At 42.4% G+C, this 13,665-nt stretch overlaps 2 protein-coding genes across 5 annotated transcripts in view; one reads left to right on the plus strand and one right to left on the minus strand.

The window, feature by feature from the left end:
- Positions 1–1,847: 1,847 nt before the first annotated feature.
- c2cd4a (C2 calcium dependent domain containing 4A) lies at positions 1,848–3,601 on the minus strand. The gene is made up of 2 exons (XM_085779121.1): positions 3,448–3,601; positions 1,848–3,333 (listed from the first exon to the last, which is right to left on the minus strand). The coding sequence occupies exon 2, from the start codon at positions 3,304–3,306 to the stop codon at positions 1,963–1,965; it is 1,344 nt and encodes a 447-aa protein (XP_085635247.1). The 5' UTR covers positions 3,307–3,333; positions 3,448–3,601; the 3' UTR covers positions 1,848–1,962.
- A 2,447-nt stretch (positions 3,602–6,048) lies between these two features.
- Positions 6,049–13,665, plus strand: part of tln2b (talin 2b) — an 82,474-nt gene continuing 74,857 nt past the window's right edge. For all 4 annotated transcript variants that reach the window (XM_085779122.1, XM_085779123.1, XM_085779124.1 and 1 more), the window contains exon 1: positions 6,049–6,278. The gene's annotated coding sequence lies outside the window, so the exon portion shown is untranslated. The remainder of the gene's footprint in view (positions 6,279–13,665) is intronic.

Here is a 13,665-nt window from a genome sequence, read left to right on the forward strand (position 1 = left end):
GTGTAGGCTACCCTAGAAACGTTTCACTGTGTGTCAAACCTGTCTATTTATTTCTAACCTGTGTTTTTATAATGATTTTATGAGTCAGACTCTCTTCTCCCCCCTAGTGCAGCATGAGGTCAACTATAAAGCTTTGGTTTAAGAAAGCAGTGGTTTTCCAAGAAGTGAATATGAATTGTTGTTGTTATTTGATGTTTTTATTCAGTGTCCATTGTTAAAGTAGAAGCATTTTGGTATGGGCGGCACCAGCATGGATCAAGGTCCTAATGCAGCTGTAACCAGTGTGCTCCATAAAACCATCGCTTCTGCTCTTTTCAATGAAGATAGATTAGTGGAAATCCCTTTGAATCCTATCAGTGGTTGACCAGCAAAGGGGAATCACAGGTAATTCGCATTTATTACAGGGCATTTCACCGCTGAGTCAACACTCAATACAAAAGTGTCCAACAGTATCAGCCTCCTTGCAGGATCTGAAAACACATCCTGTGTGCAGAGTGGTATTGTTGGTGAATGTAGGTTGTCTATGTGGGATTTTTATAGGTTTCTTTGTCAGAAATGAGATGTTGCTCTGTATTACTGTAACGCAAAAAGCCTGTGTATTAAGCTTCATATTGTAGAGACACAAAAGCCTTATTTACATCAAAACAATTGAGAGGGGATTGCAGGTTCTTTGTGGTCGCGCTGAATCTGTAGTTCAAACTGAAAGTGGATCATGAGCTATATTTGTCCAGAGGCTTTTCTCAGTGCCACAATGCAAACTGTAAAATCTAGTAAAATATTTGCATAATAAAGCATGCGTCATTACAGACATTGAGCTTTAAAACCAATCTCCCAGCAGGTTATATTACAGTGTTGGAAGCTATAGCTATTTATATGTTATTTGTGAATGTTTCCCATCTCCTCATATTACTGTATGTTGTTTTGGCATATACTGTGTATAACCAGCAGTTGTCCCCTTTCAGAGCTTTTCTGAGCCCTGAGAAACCTATTAATCTTTAACTAGGAGCTATAGTGGCAGTCAGTGCTTTTAAGCCTGATCTTTATTGCAGAAAGCAGCCGGATATACTTGCCCGGAGTCTACATTAAGAGCTGCTGCTCTGTTCACTTGTGTAAACATACTGCAAAGAGAGATGCTGTCTTTTGTCTTGAAAATAAATAGTGGCATGCTCTGTAGTTGTCTGAAAAGAGGCCTGTTTAAGATAATACTTTGTATTATAAGCAGTGCAGTTGTTGTTTTTATTTTGCCTTTTAGCCACCTAAATTAATGTTTTCAGTCAGAGCTGTGGCGTGTATTAAGATCAAATGTTTTGTAAGAGCAAAAAGCACTATTTTTTCATCATTATCAAAAACGGAAAGAAAAAAAAACATACTGAAATAAAATAGTTTTCACAATGGAAAAAGTAGAAAATGTGCTCAGCTTTAGTTGATATTTGTGACAGTAATAGTCGGTAGCGTATCTGTGTATCGGTTGTGTATCATAGTGGAGAAAAACGGATAGAGCCTCTATTGTACATTGACTGAAATTATGCATACTCAACATGTGAAAACTCCCCTCTAAGGTTTCTGGTTTCTAGTGATATTTTTAATCATTGGAAAGGTCAGGAAGAAAACAACAGGCTTAGGAGAAATATGAGATGGTGCTTGTCTCACGCCAGCTGATGTTGCAACCGCATTAACATGTCAATGAATGAAAAGGAAAATCATGTATTTAACGTTTCATTGATGGGAAATAACATGGTAAGGATTAGCTTTTTGTTGGTGGTGCATTTGTTTTTCTGTTCCTAATGAAATCTTGGAGTCTTATTTTGTCAGGAGAGTCTAGAGAGTCTTATTTTGAAATATGAAAGACAAACAACCTTATTGTTTTCCATAATTTAATCATTATAAAATTCAGTTTTTATAATACAAAAATGAAAATAAATAATTTAACTCATAAATAAGCTGCTGAGGAAGTACTTGGGTTTATAATGGCACAATACTAGAAAGAGGCAAATCACAGTCACCAAGGAGATAGTCTCTTTTCAGGGTGGACATTTTGTTCACCACTTTAAAGCGAAGGGACCGCTGGCTGAGGTCTTCCTCTGAGATACCATCAAAGAAGAAATCCTCATTGAAGATGGGATTACGGCTCTTTCTGATGACTGTGCTGCGTTGCTTCTGGATTTTTCCAGGAACAAGAGAGAGGCTGATGCTGCAGTTGATAATCTTAGGATCTACGGAGAGAGGATACAGGCCCTCAGCACTGATCAGTCGAACCCGTAGTCTTTGGTTATCCAGACAGTACTCTGCTGAGAGTCTCAGGCTGCCATCTTTCCCTATGGGTACCATTCTTTCCTTCATCACCCTCTCTCTGTGCAGAGTCAAGTCCATGGGGAAGATGGTGGGCGGTGCCAGGCTGTAGTTGCTGGGCAGGCCTTCAGCTAACCCCTCTGATGCCCTCCTCATGACATTGGGGCTGTTGTCCGTGGAGCTGCCTTCATCCGTGGATAGGGAATTGTTCCTGGACACCATGGCCTTCCTCATGTTACGTGACAACAGCAGTTCATGACTCAGTGCTTTAAAGAGGGAAGACTTGGCCGGGCACCTGGTCAGCAGTGGTGAGCTGAAAGGAGAGGATTCAGTAGAGGAAGTCGTATCACTGTCCAGAGCGGTCTGCCAGTTCAGGGTGTAGCATCTCGGTGAAAGCCTTGACGTTAGGGTGTTAAGACTGAAAGAGGAAGGAGAGGAGGAGGGCGAGGTGGCGGGGGAGGCTCTGGAGCACATGCTAGAACGACTCCTAGGCAGCAGCGGAGAGGAGCCAGGATCAGAGTGGAATAGTGACTCCTTCCTCCTGGTGTGGGGGCTCTCCAGTAAGGTGCAAAAGCCATAGCAGGTCTGGGTTTTGGCCAGGTGTGGAAGGGACAGTGCAGCCTGACTCTGAGGATCTGCATTGGTGGTCTCCTCATCACTGCAGCCATCACAGGGGCTCTCGTCCACACTCTCCACCTGAATGATGTGTGGGTTGAGAGGCTCATGGTGCGTTATTTCTATTTCAGGACTAGCCCTCTCGCAGGGAGACGCCTTCATGATGCGAGCGGCTCGGCCCTGCTCTGTGTTCTTCGTCTCATGCAGGGATGGGATCGTTGGGGGGATGCAGAACTCTGGGATGTTGTCAGGGGTGATGACGTTTGGACAGAGAGAAATCCTTTTGGTTTTGTCAACTCTTTCTCCGAACATGATATCGCTAATTTTGAAGCTGAGCTCAGCTGATGGGATGGGCAGGTTAGATCTCTCCACTGACACACGGATCTTCTCCACCACCCACATGGGTGCTTTGGTAGAAATGCAGAAACTCTGGAAAATCAAAAGAATATATTTGTGAAGTGTCCTTAAAACACAAAAAGACTATAAGAAAAAAAATGAGCCATCAAATCTAAAATGACCAACTTTGCATGAAGACTTTCTTACCTTATGTTTTGAAGATATGGCTAATCCACAAAGTGTTCTTGAACAGGTTTGGACGGGTTGCTCCAGCTAAAAGTTCAGGGTCTTGTCACAAATCCCTGTGCCTCTCTCGACAGCAGATGGAGGTTCTCTCTTGTCAAGAGCAGCACATCTGTGGCTGTCTAAGAGACGCAGGCAGTTTAAATGAAGCAGGAAACCAGTGACTCTAACACACACCCCCTATGCCGCTTGAACAGGATCCTCCCTCTCTCCTTGGCCACTGGTTCCCATGGGAATATCCAAACCACAACAGAGATCAGCAGCCCTGTAGTAGCCGTTGTACCATTTGGCAAGATAAGTTCGCTGCCTTGAAAGTGAACAGGTGTTTTTAAACAAGCGGTAGGCTGTTAGCTCGCATGTTTACCTTTCCATTTATTGATATTCGATGTACGACCTTGTTCCATTAAGATAAACTAAGTGATTTGATAAGATAAAAATTCTGCACTATTTTGAGAGCATTTGTGCCATTTAAATTTAAGTCGCAATGGTTCAAGGGATAAAGCTGGCAAAGTTTCACCAAGGACATCAGGTGTTCCAGTGAAAACAGTGATCAATAACTTTGCCATTTAAGTCCTTGTGGTATTGAAATAAATATGGCTAGTCTGGTGGCCACCCTCATTTTTAAACATGGAGAAATATTATATATATATATATATATATAAATTATTGCTGCATCACATTTTTCATCACAACAAAACCCTGTCCATGTGATTTGGCTTGATATTTGGTACCCTTTCAGTTGTTATTATCTTAAAAATTACCTTTTTCCCATCAGCCAACACTTTACCACAGTAAAAGAACAGCTGTGTTGCTATCAGAGATGTGCTTTCTGAAAAATCAACAACAATGTTTAAACAGACACAGAAAACAGTGATTTATTTTCAGCCATACTAACCACTGCTCCCTAGGTCTGCAACCTATACTGAAACGTCCTAATGTCAGTGCTACCCTCTTGTGGTGGGACACAATGCAGCTGTGTTATGAATGAGTCATGCTTGACAGAGAGGTGATGTTATGGTAGACCTGCATTTGAGAGCTCCAACCTATCAGTTATTGCAGTCATCCCAAAAGCCTTTGTCTAAACGCACTGTCAAATTGTGATAAACCTGTATCAACTGCACTCTTTCTAATGTTTGGGTACTTTACTATAATAATATAAGGACAGTCATCTTGACAGTTGTGTCCATTAGCTTTCTAGTCTGAAAGGGGGGTGATGGGAGAAAAAATGCTCCACTTGGCACAGGACAAGGTTCAAGTGGAGTAACTTAGTTACAACGGGTTACCAGGCACTAAAGGACAGAATGATGTCAGTGCTAACAATATACCAGGAAAGTGTCCTAAATGGGGTACTTCTCAGAAATGTTTTCCAAAACGTACACATCACATCAGGCATTCAAGCGTGGCTCTCAAACTTCTTGGCCTTCTGCAAACCAAAGTGCAAGAATTTGATGAGTTTGGGGTAAATTTGAACAAAACTCTATTTCTTTGAAAATATCATCCAACCTGATATGCAAAGACAAGCACAACATGCCTGCTGTCTCTACATGTATCTGCTTTGTGTGCACAGGATACCTTCAAGAATCATAATCACGAATGGAGATTTGCATTATTAAGCACATGGTGCATACTAATTGCCAAGATAAAAGGGTTTTAGAGCTCCAAATTTCAACAGTTTTTTAGGAAATAGCTCAGCATCCTCTGTGATTTTGAGGAAGAGAAGTGTGAATTAAGCAAGATTATTTTTGAGCATCCATGCAGAAACACATGACCATTCCCCTTGAAATAATTGCATGTATGAAATATTAATAATACACATTAATATATTGCAGGGGGTAGACATTATAACACTTTACATCCTGTTACAGTGGCTAAACCTGTCCACGAAAGGATGTTTGTGTATCTCCATTAGGGGGCAGTATCTGTTTAGAAAACAACAGTACACCCATTGAGGGAGCTGCTAGTCTGATTGATACATTAAATACACTCTAATTGTTACACAGATATGCAAAGCTGCAACCAAGCATTTCGTAAAGTAACAAATCTGAACTGGTCTTCGGCTCTTTCAAGGTGCCATTCATCAGAGATTTTACTGCATAGTGATTCTACATCATCCTCCATGTGGCAGTGACGTGACCCCTGTGTGAAAATGGGAGCATAACCCTTGTGTCAGAGTGGGACAGAGCGCAGCACAGCAGAGAGGACTTGTCCTCCTCCCTTGCTAATGCTTGTGTGCTGCTGACACGCTTTTGGCAGGTGCACTTCACTGCACAAATTCAAAGCATTTTTCAAAATAAAAGGCAACTCGGTCGTTCAAATTTTTCGTGCGTTCAGTCCCCCCCCCACCCACCCATCCATCCCCAATGCGCGCATGATGCATTTAACATGTTTGTCAGGACTATTTTATCTCTCAGGGACGTTTATTTGAATCAATACTCCCGATCTATCCTGCTGGGGGGGCTACATCTTTATGAGCATCAGGCACCGTGGGTGAATGTGTGACGCTGCTTCCTTTTTTTTTTTTTCGGCGCATAGATATGTGGTCGTGTTTTTTTTTTTCTCCCTCTTCCCCTCTCCCTTCTCTTCCCATCTCTCTCCACTGTACGATAAACGAGGAGGGGCTTGATGCCGTGGAGGAGGCAGGCAGGCAGGCAGGCAGGCAGGCAGAGAGAGCTGAGCCGAGCTGACCCGCTTGCGGTGTGTGTGTGCGTGTTTGTGTGAGTGTGTGTGCGCGCGCGCGTGTCGCCTCGCCTACATCCAAGTCAGCCCGAATGCATTAACGAGCGACAAGACATCAGGTAGGATTTCGCCTTCGTTTATTTCCCTTAGATTTTTTTTTTTCTTTTTTTGCCGTGTCTCTTAAAAAAAAATCCCCGGCGCTGATGTTGAAGGTGCTGTTCCTCCCAAACGGGCTCACTACAGGGAGGCAGGCGGACCCGCTCGATGTTCAGGCTGAGCACAAGCGCTGAAAACATTTCATATTAAGCGGCTGCAGACGACCTTTTCACATGATCTGTGTGATGTTACCCACTCCATCGTCTCCTTGTTCTTCTGTGGATTTAACATCAGTCGATCTGCTTCAGCTGGTGCCTTATTATAAGCCTGTCAAGTCTTATTTCCTCGCCTTAAATCAGACGGAGTGCTCTGACATTGACAGATAAGAGGTAAAAAAAAAAAAAAAAAGATTAATATTTCATTGACCTATTTGTTTGCTGCATGTTGAATATTTGGCTTTGTCGAGTTTTGTGTCTTGAAGTAGGTTAGATAGGCAACTAACACAGAACCGAGAATCAGCATCAGTGCTGCTCTGCAAAGAAATGTGCTGTAGAGTAACTTGGACTTGACCTGAATGTTATCTGGATCTGCTCAACATCAAAGCTGACATTGACAATGTGAGACTGAAGTGGGCATGCTTGGGATGTAACCAGCGATGATATACAGTAGGCTGACAGGGTATGTGGGCAGAGCAGGCAGAGGACAGTTGGTAATGGTCAGTTTGCTCAAGTTTCATAAGACTGCAAAAGCTTGCAAGCCCAGTCATCTTTTGCCCCATGTGGTAAAATAAAAAAAAATTAAGAATCATCTACTTCATTGATCCCTGTTGGAAAATTCCTTCTCTCTATCTGACACTTGCCTGCTTGCAGAGATAATGAGTGCACACACTCACCTGTCTTTGGTGCTGCAGCTTTCTCTAAGACACCAGCAGAGAGGCTGTGCACCCTCTGGCTGACTTAAAGACGTATCTGCTGAACCACAGGGGCGCCCATACGGAGGCTTGCGTGCTACACTTGTGGATATATATGTATACAGTATATATATATATATTATGAGCTGTGACACACACAGATTCAGGCCAGTAAACGTTGCTCTAGTGCAGTTATGGTGAGGTGAAGGGGCTGCACAGTTAACTCCCTACATATCTTTCTGTGGTTGGTTTTCCATATATTGCATTAGTGTGTGGAACAAACGCGTGAGCATCGGGCTGACTCGGCATGACAAACCACATTAGCTACCATGTTAGCCTGTTTTGACATACTCATTTACTAAAGATGCTTTTGGCTGCTACAACCAACTGTTTGACAGATTTCACCCCACCCTTTACAGTGTAAACAGCTGGCCATTCACTCTGAGAGGCATCTTGGATAGCAAGGGTCAGTTCAAGGATACTCATGGTGTGAGGGAGATTTCCAACAGTATGGATGAGTGACGTGTTTTACCTGAGTGATGCAACTAGAAATGTGAAGCTGAGATTGTGGATATCTTTACCATCCCTGACACACCAGAGGCTTCATTCCAAGCAGGGAGTACTCTCGCACTAAAAATGTACTCCCTGATGGTACCAGTTAGTACAGGATTAAAGCGTCCTACAAATGCACAATAGGAGGTGCTACATGAGTTCTTCTGAAGAGTTTTTAAAGCACAGCTGATGAAAGATAGACTTTCTTCCATGTTACTAGATGATTTGTGTTGTACAGTGAGTTTCTATCATTTATACACAGGTTCTCTTGGCTGATTTTGATGTATGAAAAGTAAAAGCTTGATGGTTTATCCCGGGTCAAATCCATTCAAGTGATTAAAGCTATTGTATGTTGACAGTTGGAGGTCAGAGATACAGGTTTCTGTGCATCACCGAATCACCTTTCAAATTTCCCAAAGCCATGCAGTTTGTCGAGAATGTTAACACTTTACCCGAATGCAAGCATGTTTTGTTTTAAGACCATTTGGTGTATTTTTGGTTTTGTGTCGGATATGAATCATATATATGATATAATATATCAGATATATCTGAATTATTTTTTTTAAATCAATAAATGTAAGTAATAGGATCACGTGTGCCTCCCTTATATTGTGTTGAAAAAAGATTTGTTGAATCAATGGCAGACTGTCAAAATGTGCCAATAGAGAATAATCTAGATTTCATCCAGCTGGAAAGGCTTTATGAATCATAAATACCTTTTCCATATCATGGAATTGAGCTGGATTGTTTGTAGGATTAATGTATTTACATTTAGACTCGCCATAAATAATAGAGCGGGTCAGTCTATGGGCGTCTGTTTGTTTTTGTGACAATGCTTGCAGTAGTAAGAGCAAATAACGTTCACATATCTCATTTTGTGAAAATACTGGTAAACCTGTTGGTTCACAATATGAGCTCATGTTCAATACAAAAGTGATCCGAGCATCTACAATGAGTACCGTATACTTTCTCATAACACAGAGCAGAGATATAATTAGATCACAGCACCACCAATGTCACAAGCTCACATGCAGCATGCATCTGCCAGAGGCCACTGATAAAGGCACACTGTTCCATCAAACAACACACTAGATGCTATTCATAAGTCCCAAGGTCGTAAAAGCAACTTTAGGCAATTTGTAAGATTGTGTTAAAAGAAGTCAGAAAAGTTTTCAACTTGAAACATGAAAAGTGGTACAAACACACAGATATCGTCAACACTCTGAACTTCTTCCTCGGAGCTTCTAAAATATTAAACACTGCTATTTCACTTTACAGCAGTAATTAAAACCTAGCTCTCTTTAAATGGTGCCTTTTTTCCCACTTATTGCCAGCTATTGGAGAGGCCATTATCACTGCGATAGTGTATTATGGGAAGCTGCTGGGGGTCTCTGCTACAGCAACTTGAGTTCACACTTTCAGCTCAGCATCTTAATTCACTAGGAAGCACAACTCTTGGACGTGATCTTGAAATGCGCCGTAGTACGCAATCCACACACAGCTCCAGAAATAACTACAACAAAGTCGTGCATTCCCAAGCACATGTTTTGACCCCACGAAGTGTTGCAAAAAAGTAATTGTTAAAGACAAAGCCTCAACTGTGTTTCCATGCTGCTCATTAGAAAGTGATTTTCCTCTCAGCTGTTACAGTTGCTCCGTCATCAAGAACACATTCCTGGTCGGAATTCCCCAGGAAATGTTCAGTTGGAGGGTGGGAAGTTAAGGTTTTGAGAGTCACTGGAGAGTGTGATTGTTGAACCATATTTAATGCATGAGTGTGTAGGAGGTGGAAAGTAAAACACACCCCATGCTGTCACTGTGACCCAGCCTTTTGTGTTTTGTGTTTACCAGTGAAATAGATCTCTCCCACGTATTTTTTCGGCGCTGTCTCTGTGATCGCAGCCTCTTTAGGGGGCTGGCTCGCCTCCAGACCTGTTTCAAGAGAACAAGAGGTAGAAGCAGAAGCTGGCTGCCATTCCTTCCCTCCTGAACCAGCACATGAATCTGAAATCATAGTTACCTGTAGTTTTCTCCCCCCAACAGATGAACATGGCAGGCTGTTGATCCATGAGAGCTACAATGCAGATGGACCCTAGCGAATACATTCTCCGTATTTTCACAGATTCAAAGTACGGTTGATCTCACTTGTAATTAAAAATTTAGTGAGATCAGGTTCAGTTGACTGCATACATATTAATACAGTATGTTTAGTAGAAGTACATCCACAGGTCACCCAGTTGTTGATCCTGTAACATGTGGCAATTTGATATAATACATTTTCATTTTACTGTTTTTCAACCTCCGGAATTCTTCATAGTATGTAAAGCAACATAAAAATATAATATATTGTTTATTTCAATGAATACATACAGTACATTTTTTCATACTGATAGGTGATCTGAGCAGGTATGCAACACATGCCATTGTTTATGAATGTGATGGTGGAGAATATAAGGCTGACAAACAGTGAGCTGTGGTTGTACTACAGTATATTGAACACAGGCCTTACAAAGCAGGCAGCGGTGGCTGATACAGTGGATTTACTGTACATGTGCTCTAAACTGATGCGGCTCTGCCAGCGGTGCGTAAGCACACTCAAGAAGTAGGTCAGTAGATGCCGGCGTGGTGTGTTGCAGGTCAGAGGCAGTGGCACAGCCCGTGGCACTTCTCATCAGTGGGTCAAATGAGATGCCAGTTTGACGTAGCAGACGACAGGTTTGACTTCACTGTCAGGCACACACAGTACATTCCTCCAAATTCAGCTTGTGGCATAAAAGAAAAAAATGTGTGATCTGCAGGTTCCTGAACACCAGTTGTCAGCTTAAGTCAATGGCTGTCGTTCTGGCTGTCTGGCTGCTTTTATGTGCTTGCAAATTAGTTTCAATTTGTTTTGTACATGGTTGTTGTTAATTTAATGAATAGTCTCTTACCTACTCTTTTTATGTCTGTGTGTTTTGGCTGAATTTAGCACAGTGAGCATCTGACAAAAGCACTAAAGCTGATATTTTCACTGGTTTGCTGCTGTGCATTGCAAGTAGCGTAAATTCCTCTTAATATTCAGTTTTACTTGTCAACTGTCATTGAAATAGGTGTGCAATTAACGGTCCTTAATTTTGTGAGGTAAGGTGTTAACTGCTGCGAATACTCACTGCATCTTTGTAAAGTAACACATTTCTATTTTCATTTTCAGCAGAAAAACACAAGGAATGTGATCAGGAACGTGACCTACTCCGTCTGAGGCAAAGTGATTATCAGAGGCAAAGATCATGTGATACCTGTGCTCATGTGATACACAGCCTCCCTCTGGAAATAAGGGAGAGTAGCTGAACTAATTCTGTCTCTGATGCATCTGTGTCCCTGCACAACAAGTCTGAGTAAATACATTTATGAATTATTTAGTGCTGTCAAATTTAACACGTTAATTTTGACGAGAAATTTAAAACATTTAACGCGTTAAAAAAATTTAAAAAATTACGCAATTAACGTTGTTTTTTTTATTTCGGTGGCGGCTGACTCATAACCCTTGATGACATGTGCAGGCAAACCAGGCAAACCAATGTACAAGCTGTTGTGCTGTTATTCGTCACTTTAAGTCTTAATATTTTAGTAATTAACCGTTAAGTTGACCAATATGCGGTTAGTTTATCCAAATGATGCCTGTTTGCAAGTTCGCTCCGACGTTTTTGGAGAAATGAAGCTCCACCTGTGGGAGCAGCGACCGGGACCAGCGAGTCATATCGTCTCCTGAGGTGCTCGGCCGGTTAACCTGCGTTGTCATCCCGGGGTGAGAAAGACGATGAACCGATCAGTCTACATTAAATTTAATGTACAGAGGGAAATTCAGTGCGATGTGCTTGTTTTTTGCCAGGGTGGTAGGAGAAAAAGTAAAAAAAATATACAGTATATGTTGGCCTAGCGCAGCAGGGGTCTGGAGTGGTCAGGTCTTGATGGTTTTGATACACATGTAGGCCTGGGTTTTGTTATTATTTCTGTTGGAGGATATGGTGACTTTTTGTACTTCTCAGGAGAGAACCTGTGTTCAGAGTTTAAAGAAAGTACCGTAGATGACCATTTAGTAGCCCGGGCGTTTAATATGCTAAATCGACTTGGAGCCCAGGCGTTTATAAGAACCAGGCGCGTATTTGCAACAGGCTACAATTTATTTTTGCAATGAGCAGCACCAGACCATCATGCAAAGAACAAGGATTTCACCGTAGGACCACTGGAACAAAACTACTTTTTCCCCCGACGCATCTTTATTGACATCAGACAATAAATACAAAGACAGTTTGTCTGTGTTACCGCGACACAGGGAGCTGATCAGAGCAGTGTTATGAATGATAACGGAAGGGGGGGTCGATCGCGGTAATTTCAACACTGTACATTAGCGCATTTATCTATATCCCTATATCCCTCAGTCTAGCGCGCCTGTGTTTGTGTGTGTGTGCCTGCATGCGAGAGAGAGAGCGAGAGGAGGGGCTGACTGACAGAAGAGGTGAGAGCCGGTGCTGTTAAAAAAAAAAACTTTTGTTTTCTGTGCAAGACTATGGTAAACACTTAATCGCCCGGGCGTTTAATTGAACCGGCGTTTATTCTGCCAAATGAGCTCGGACCCCGGCGGCTGTTAGAGCACAGGCGCGTATTTGCACGCGGGCGATTATTTGGTCATCTACGGTAATTAAATTTGGATACAAGAGGAACTGGTGTACGCCATTCTGCTTGAGTCAATATTTTCCAGATAATGCAAACTGCTGCTTTTGGGTTTTGATGGTTACAGAATCCATAGAGCTCAGTTTATCACCTGGTTGTCTTTGTTCAGTTAAAATGGCTGCTTGTGCTCAGTGAATAGTCACCTTGTTGTACCTTGTTATAACCTGCCCAGCTTCTTTCTGCTCTTTTGTGACCGTTTGTGTTTGGAGCAATTAACTGACAAAAACTGGCTCTTTGTTGAGAGGCGTGTTTGAAGTTACACACAAAAAAGATCCAGCACTAAATGTTGTGCATTCACTGTCTCTTCTGAATTGCTACATCCTGATCCATGATAAGAACTATAATCACTCCAGCCCATACGTTAGATTGTACTTGTTGAGAGCTTTGTATCACACTGTTATGTTTGTGTTGTGCTTTTGGGAGGGATTTTTTTGTGGCCAGTATCACAAAGAAAACACATTAGAGGCGTTCTCTGGAAGGCTCTGTTGGTTTTTCCCCTCTTCATCAGCATGCAGGGAGTGTTTTTCATTGGCAGGGGGTCTCACAGGAGCGCTGCAGGTTCCAGAGGTCAATGACAGTGGGGCAGAGATCCTAGTGTTCGAGCCACTCGCCATTGATCTGCATCAATGATACATCACAGCCAAATGCAGCTGAGTAGTAGGGGTCCTGAACCGTGGTACAGTTAAGACATTATTCACTGGATGACACAATTTATTTTTTAACACAATTGTTTAACTCCCTGACAACAATCAAGGCGTAACATTTGAAGTATGTCGGTGTAAATTGTCTTTGAATCGAGATGTCAGGAGGTTGTGACACTTACAGGATTTCTGGACAGTGAGAGCAAAAGGCTAGCTGCACTGGGACAGAGGCGAGATGGAAGACGGAGTAAACAAAATGATATTGCTGTTGAATGGGACAGTTGATCTTGTGTTAGGGGAAAATGACAAGGCAGTAGTTTCACATCAAGGTTAATTGAGGGCCGTCAGGTCTTTTGTGTGTACAGCAGCTGTCAGCCTGTTTTCGTAACTGTCCGGGGGAAGAGGACTCTCCTGTCTGAAGAGCAGCACTGAAATTACTGCTCTCCTCTGCTCTGATCCTCTGCAGACTGTGAGGGTTGCTGACCGAGCGAGATCTCTCTGTCTCTCTCTGTCTCTCTCTCTCTTCCTCTCTTCCTCCCCTGGCTCAGGGCTGTGTCATGTCAGCACCTTGAGTCTCAAAGAAGAAGTGCTCTGACA

This window comes from Trachurus japonicus, chromosome 6 (assembly GCF_045865225.1).
Source record: "Trachurus japonicus isolate A0001 chromosome 6, Traja_1.0".
Taxonomy (NCBI): Eukaryota; Metazoa; Chordata; class Actinopteri; order Carangiformes; family Carangidae; genus Trachurus; species Trachurus japonicus.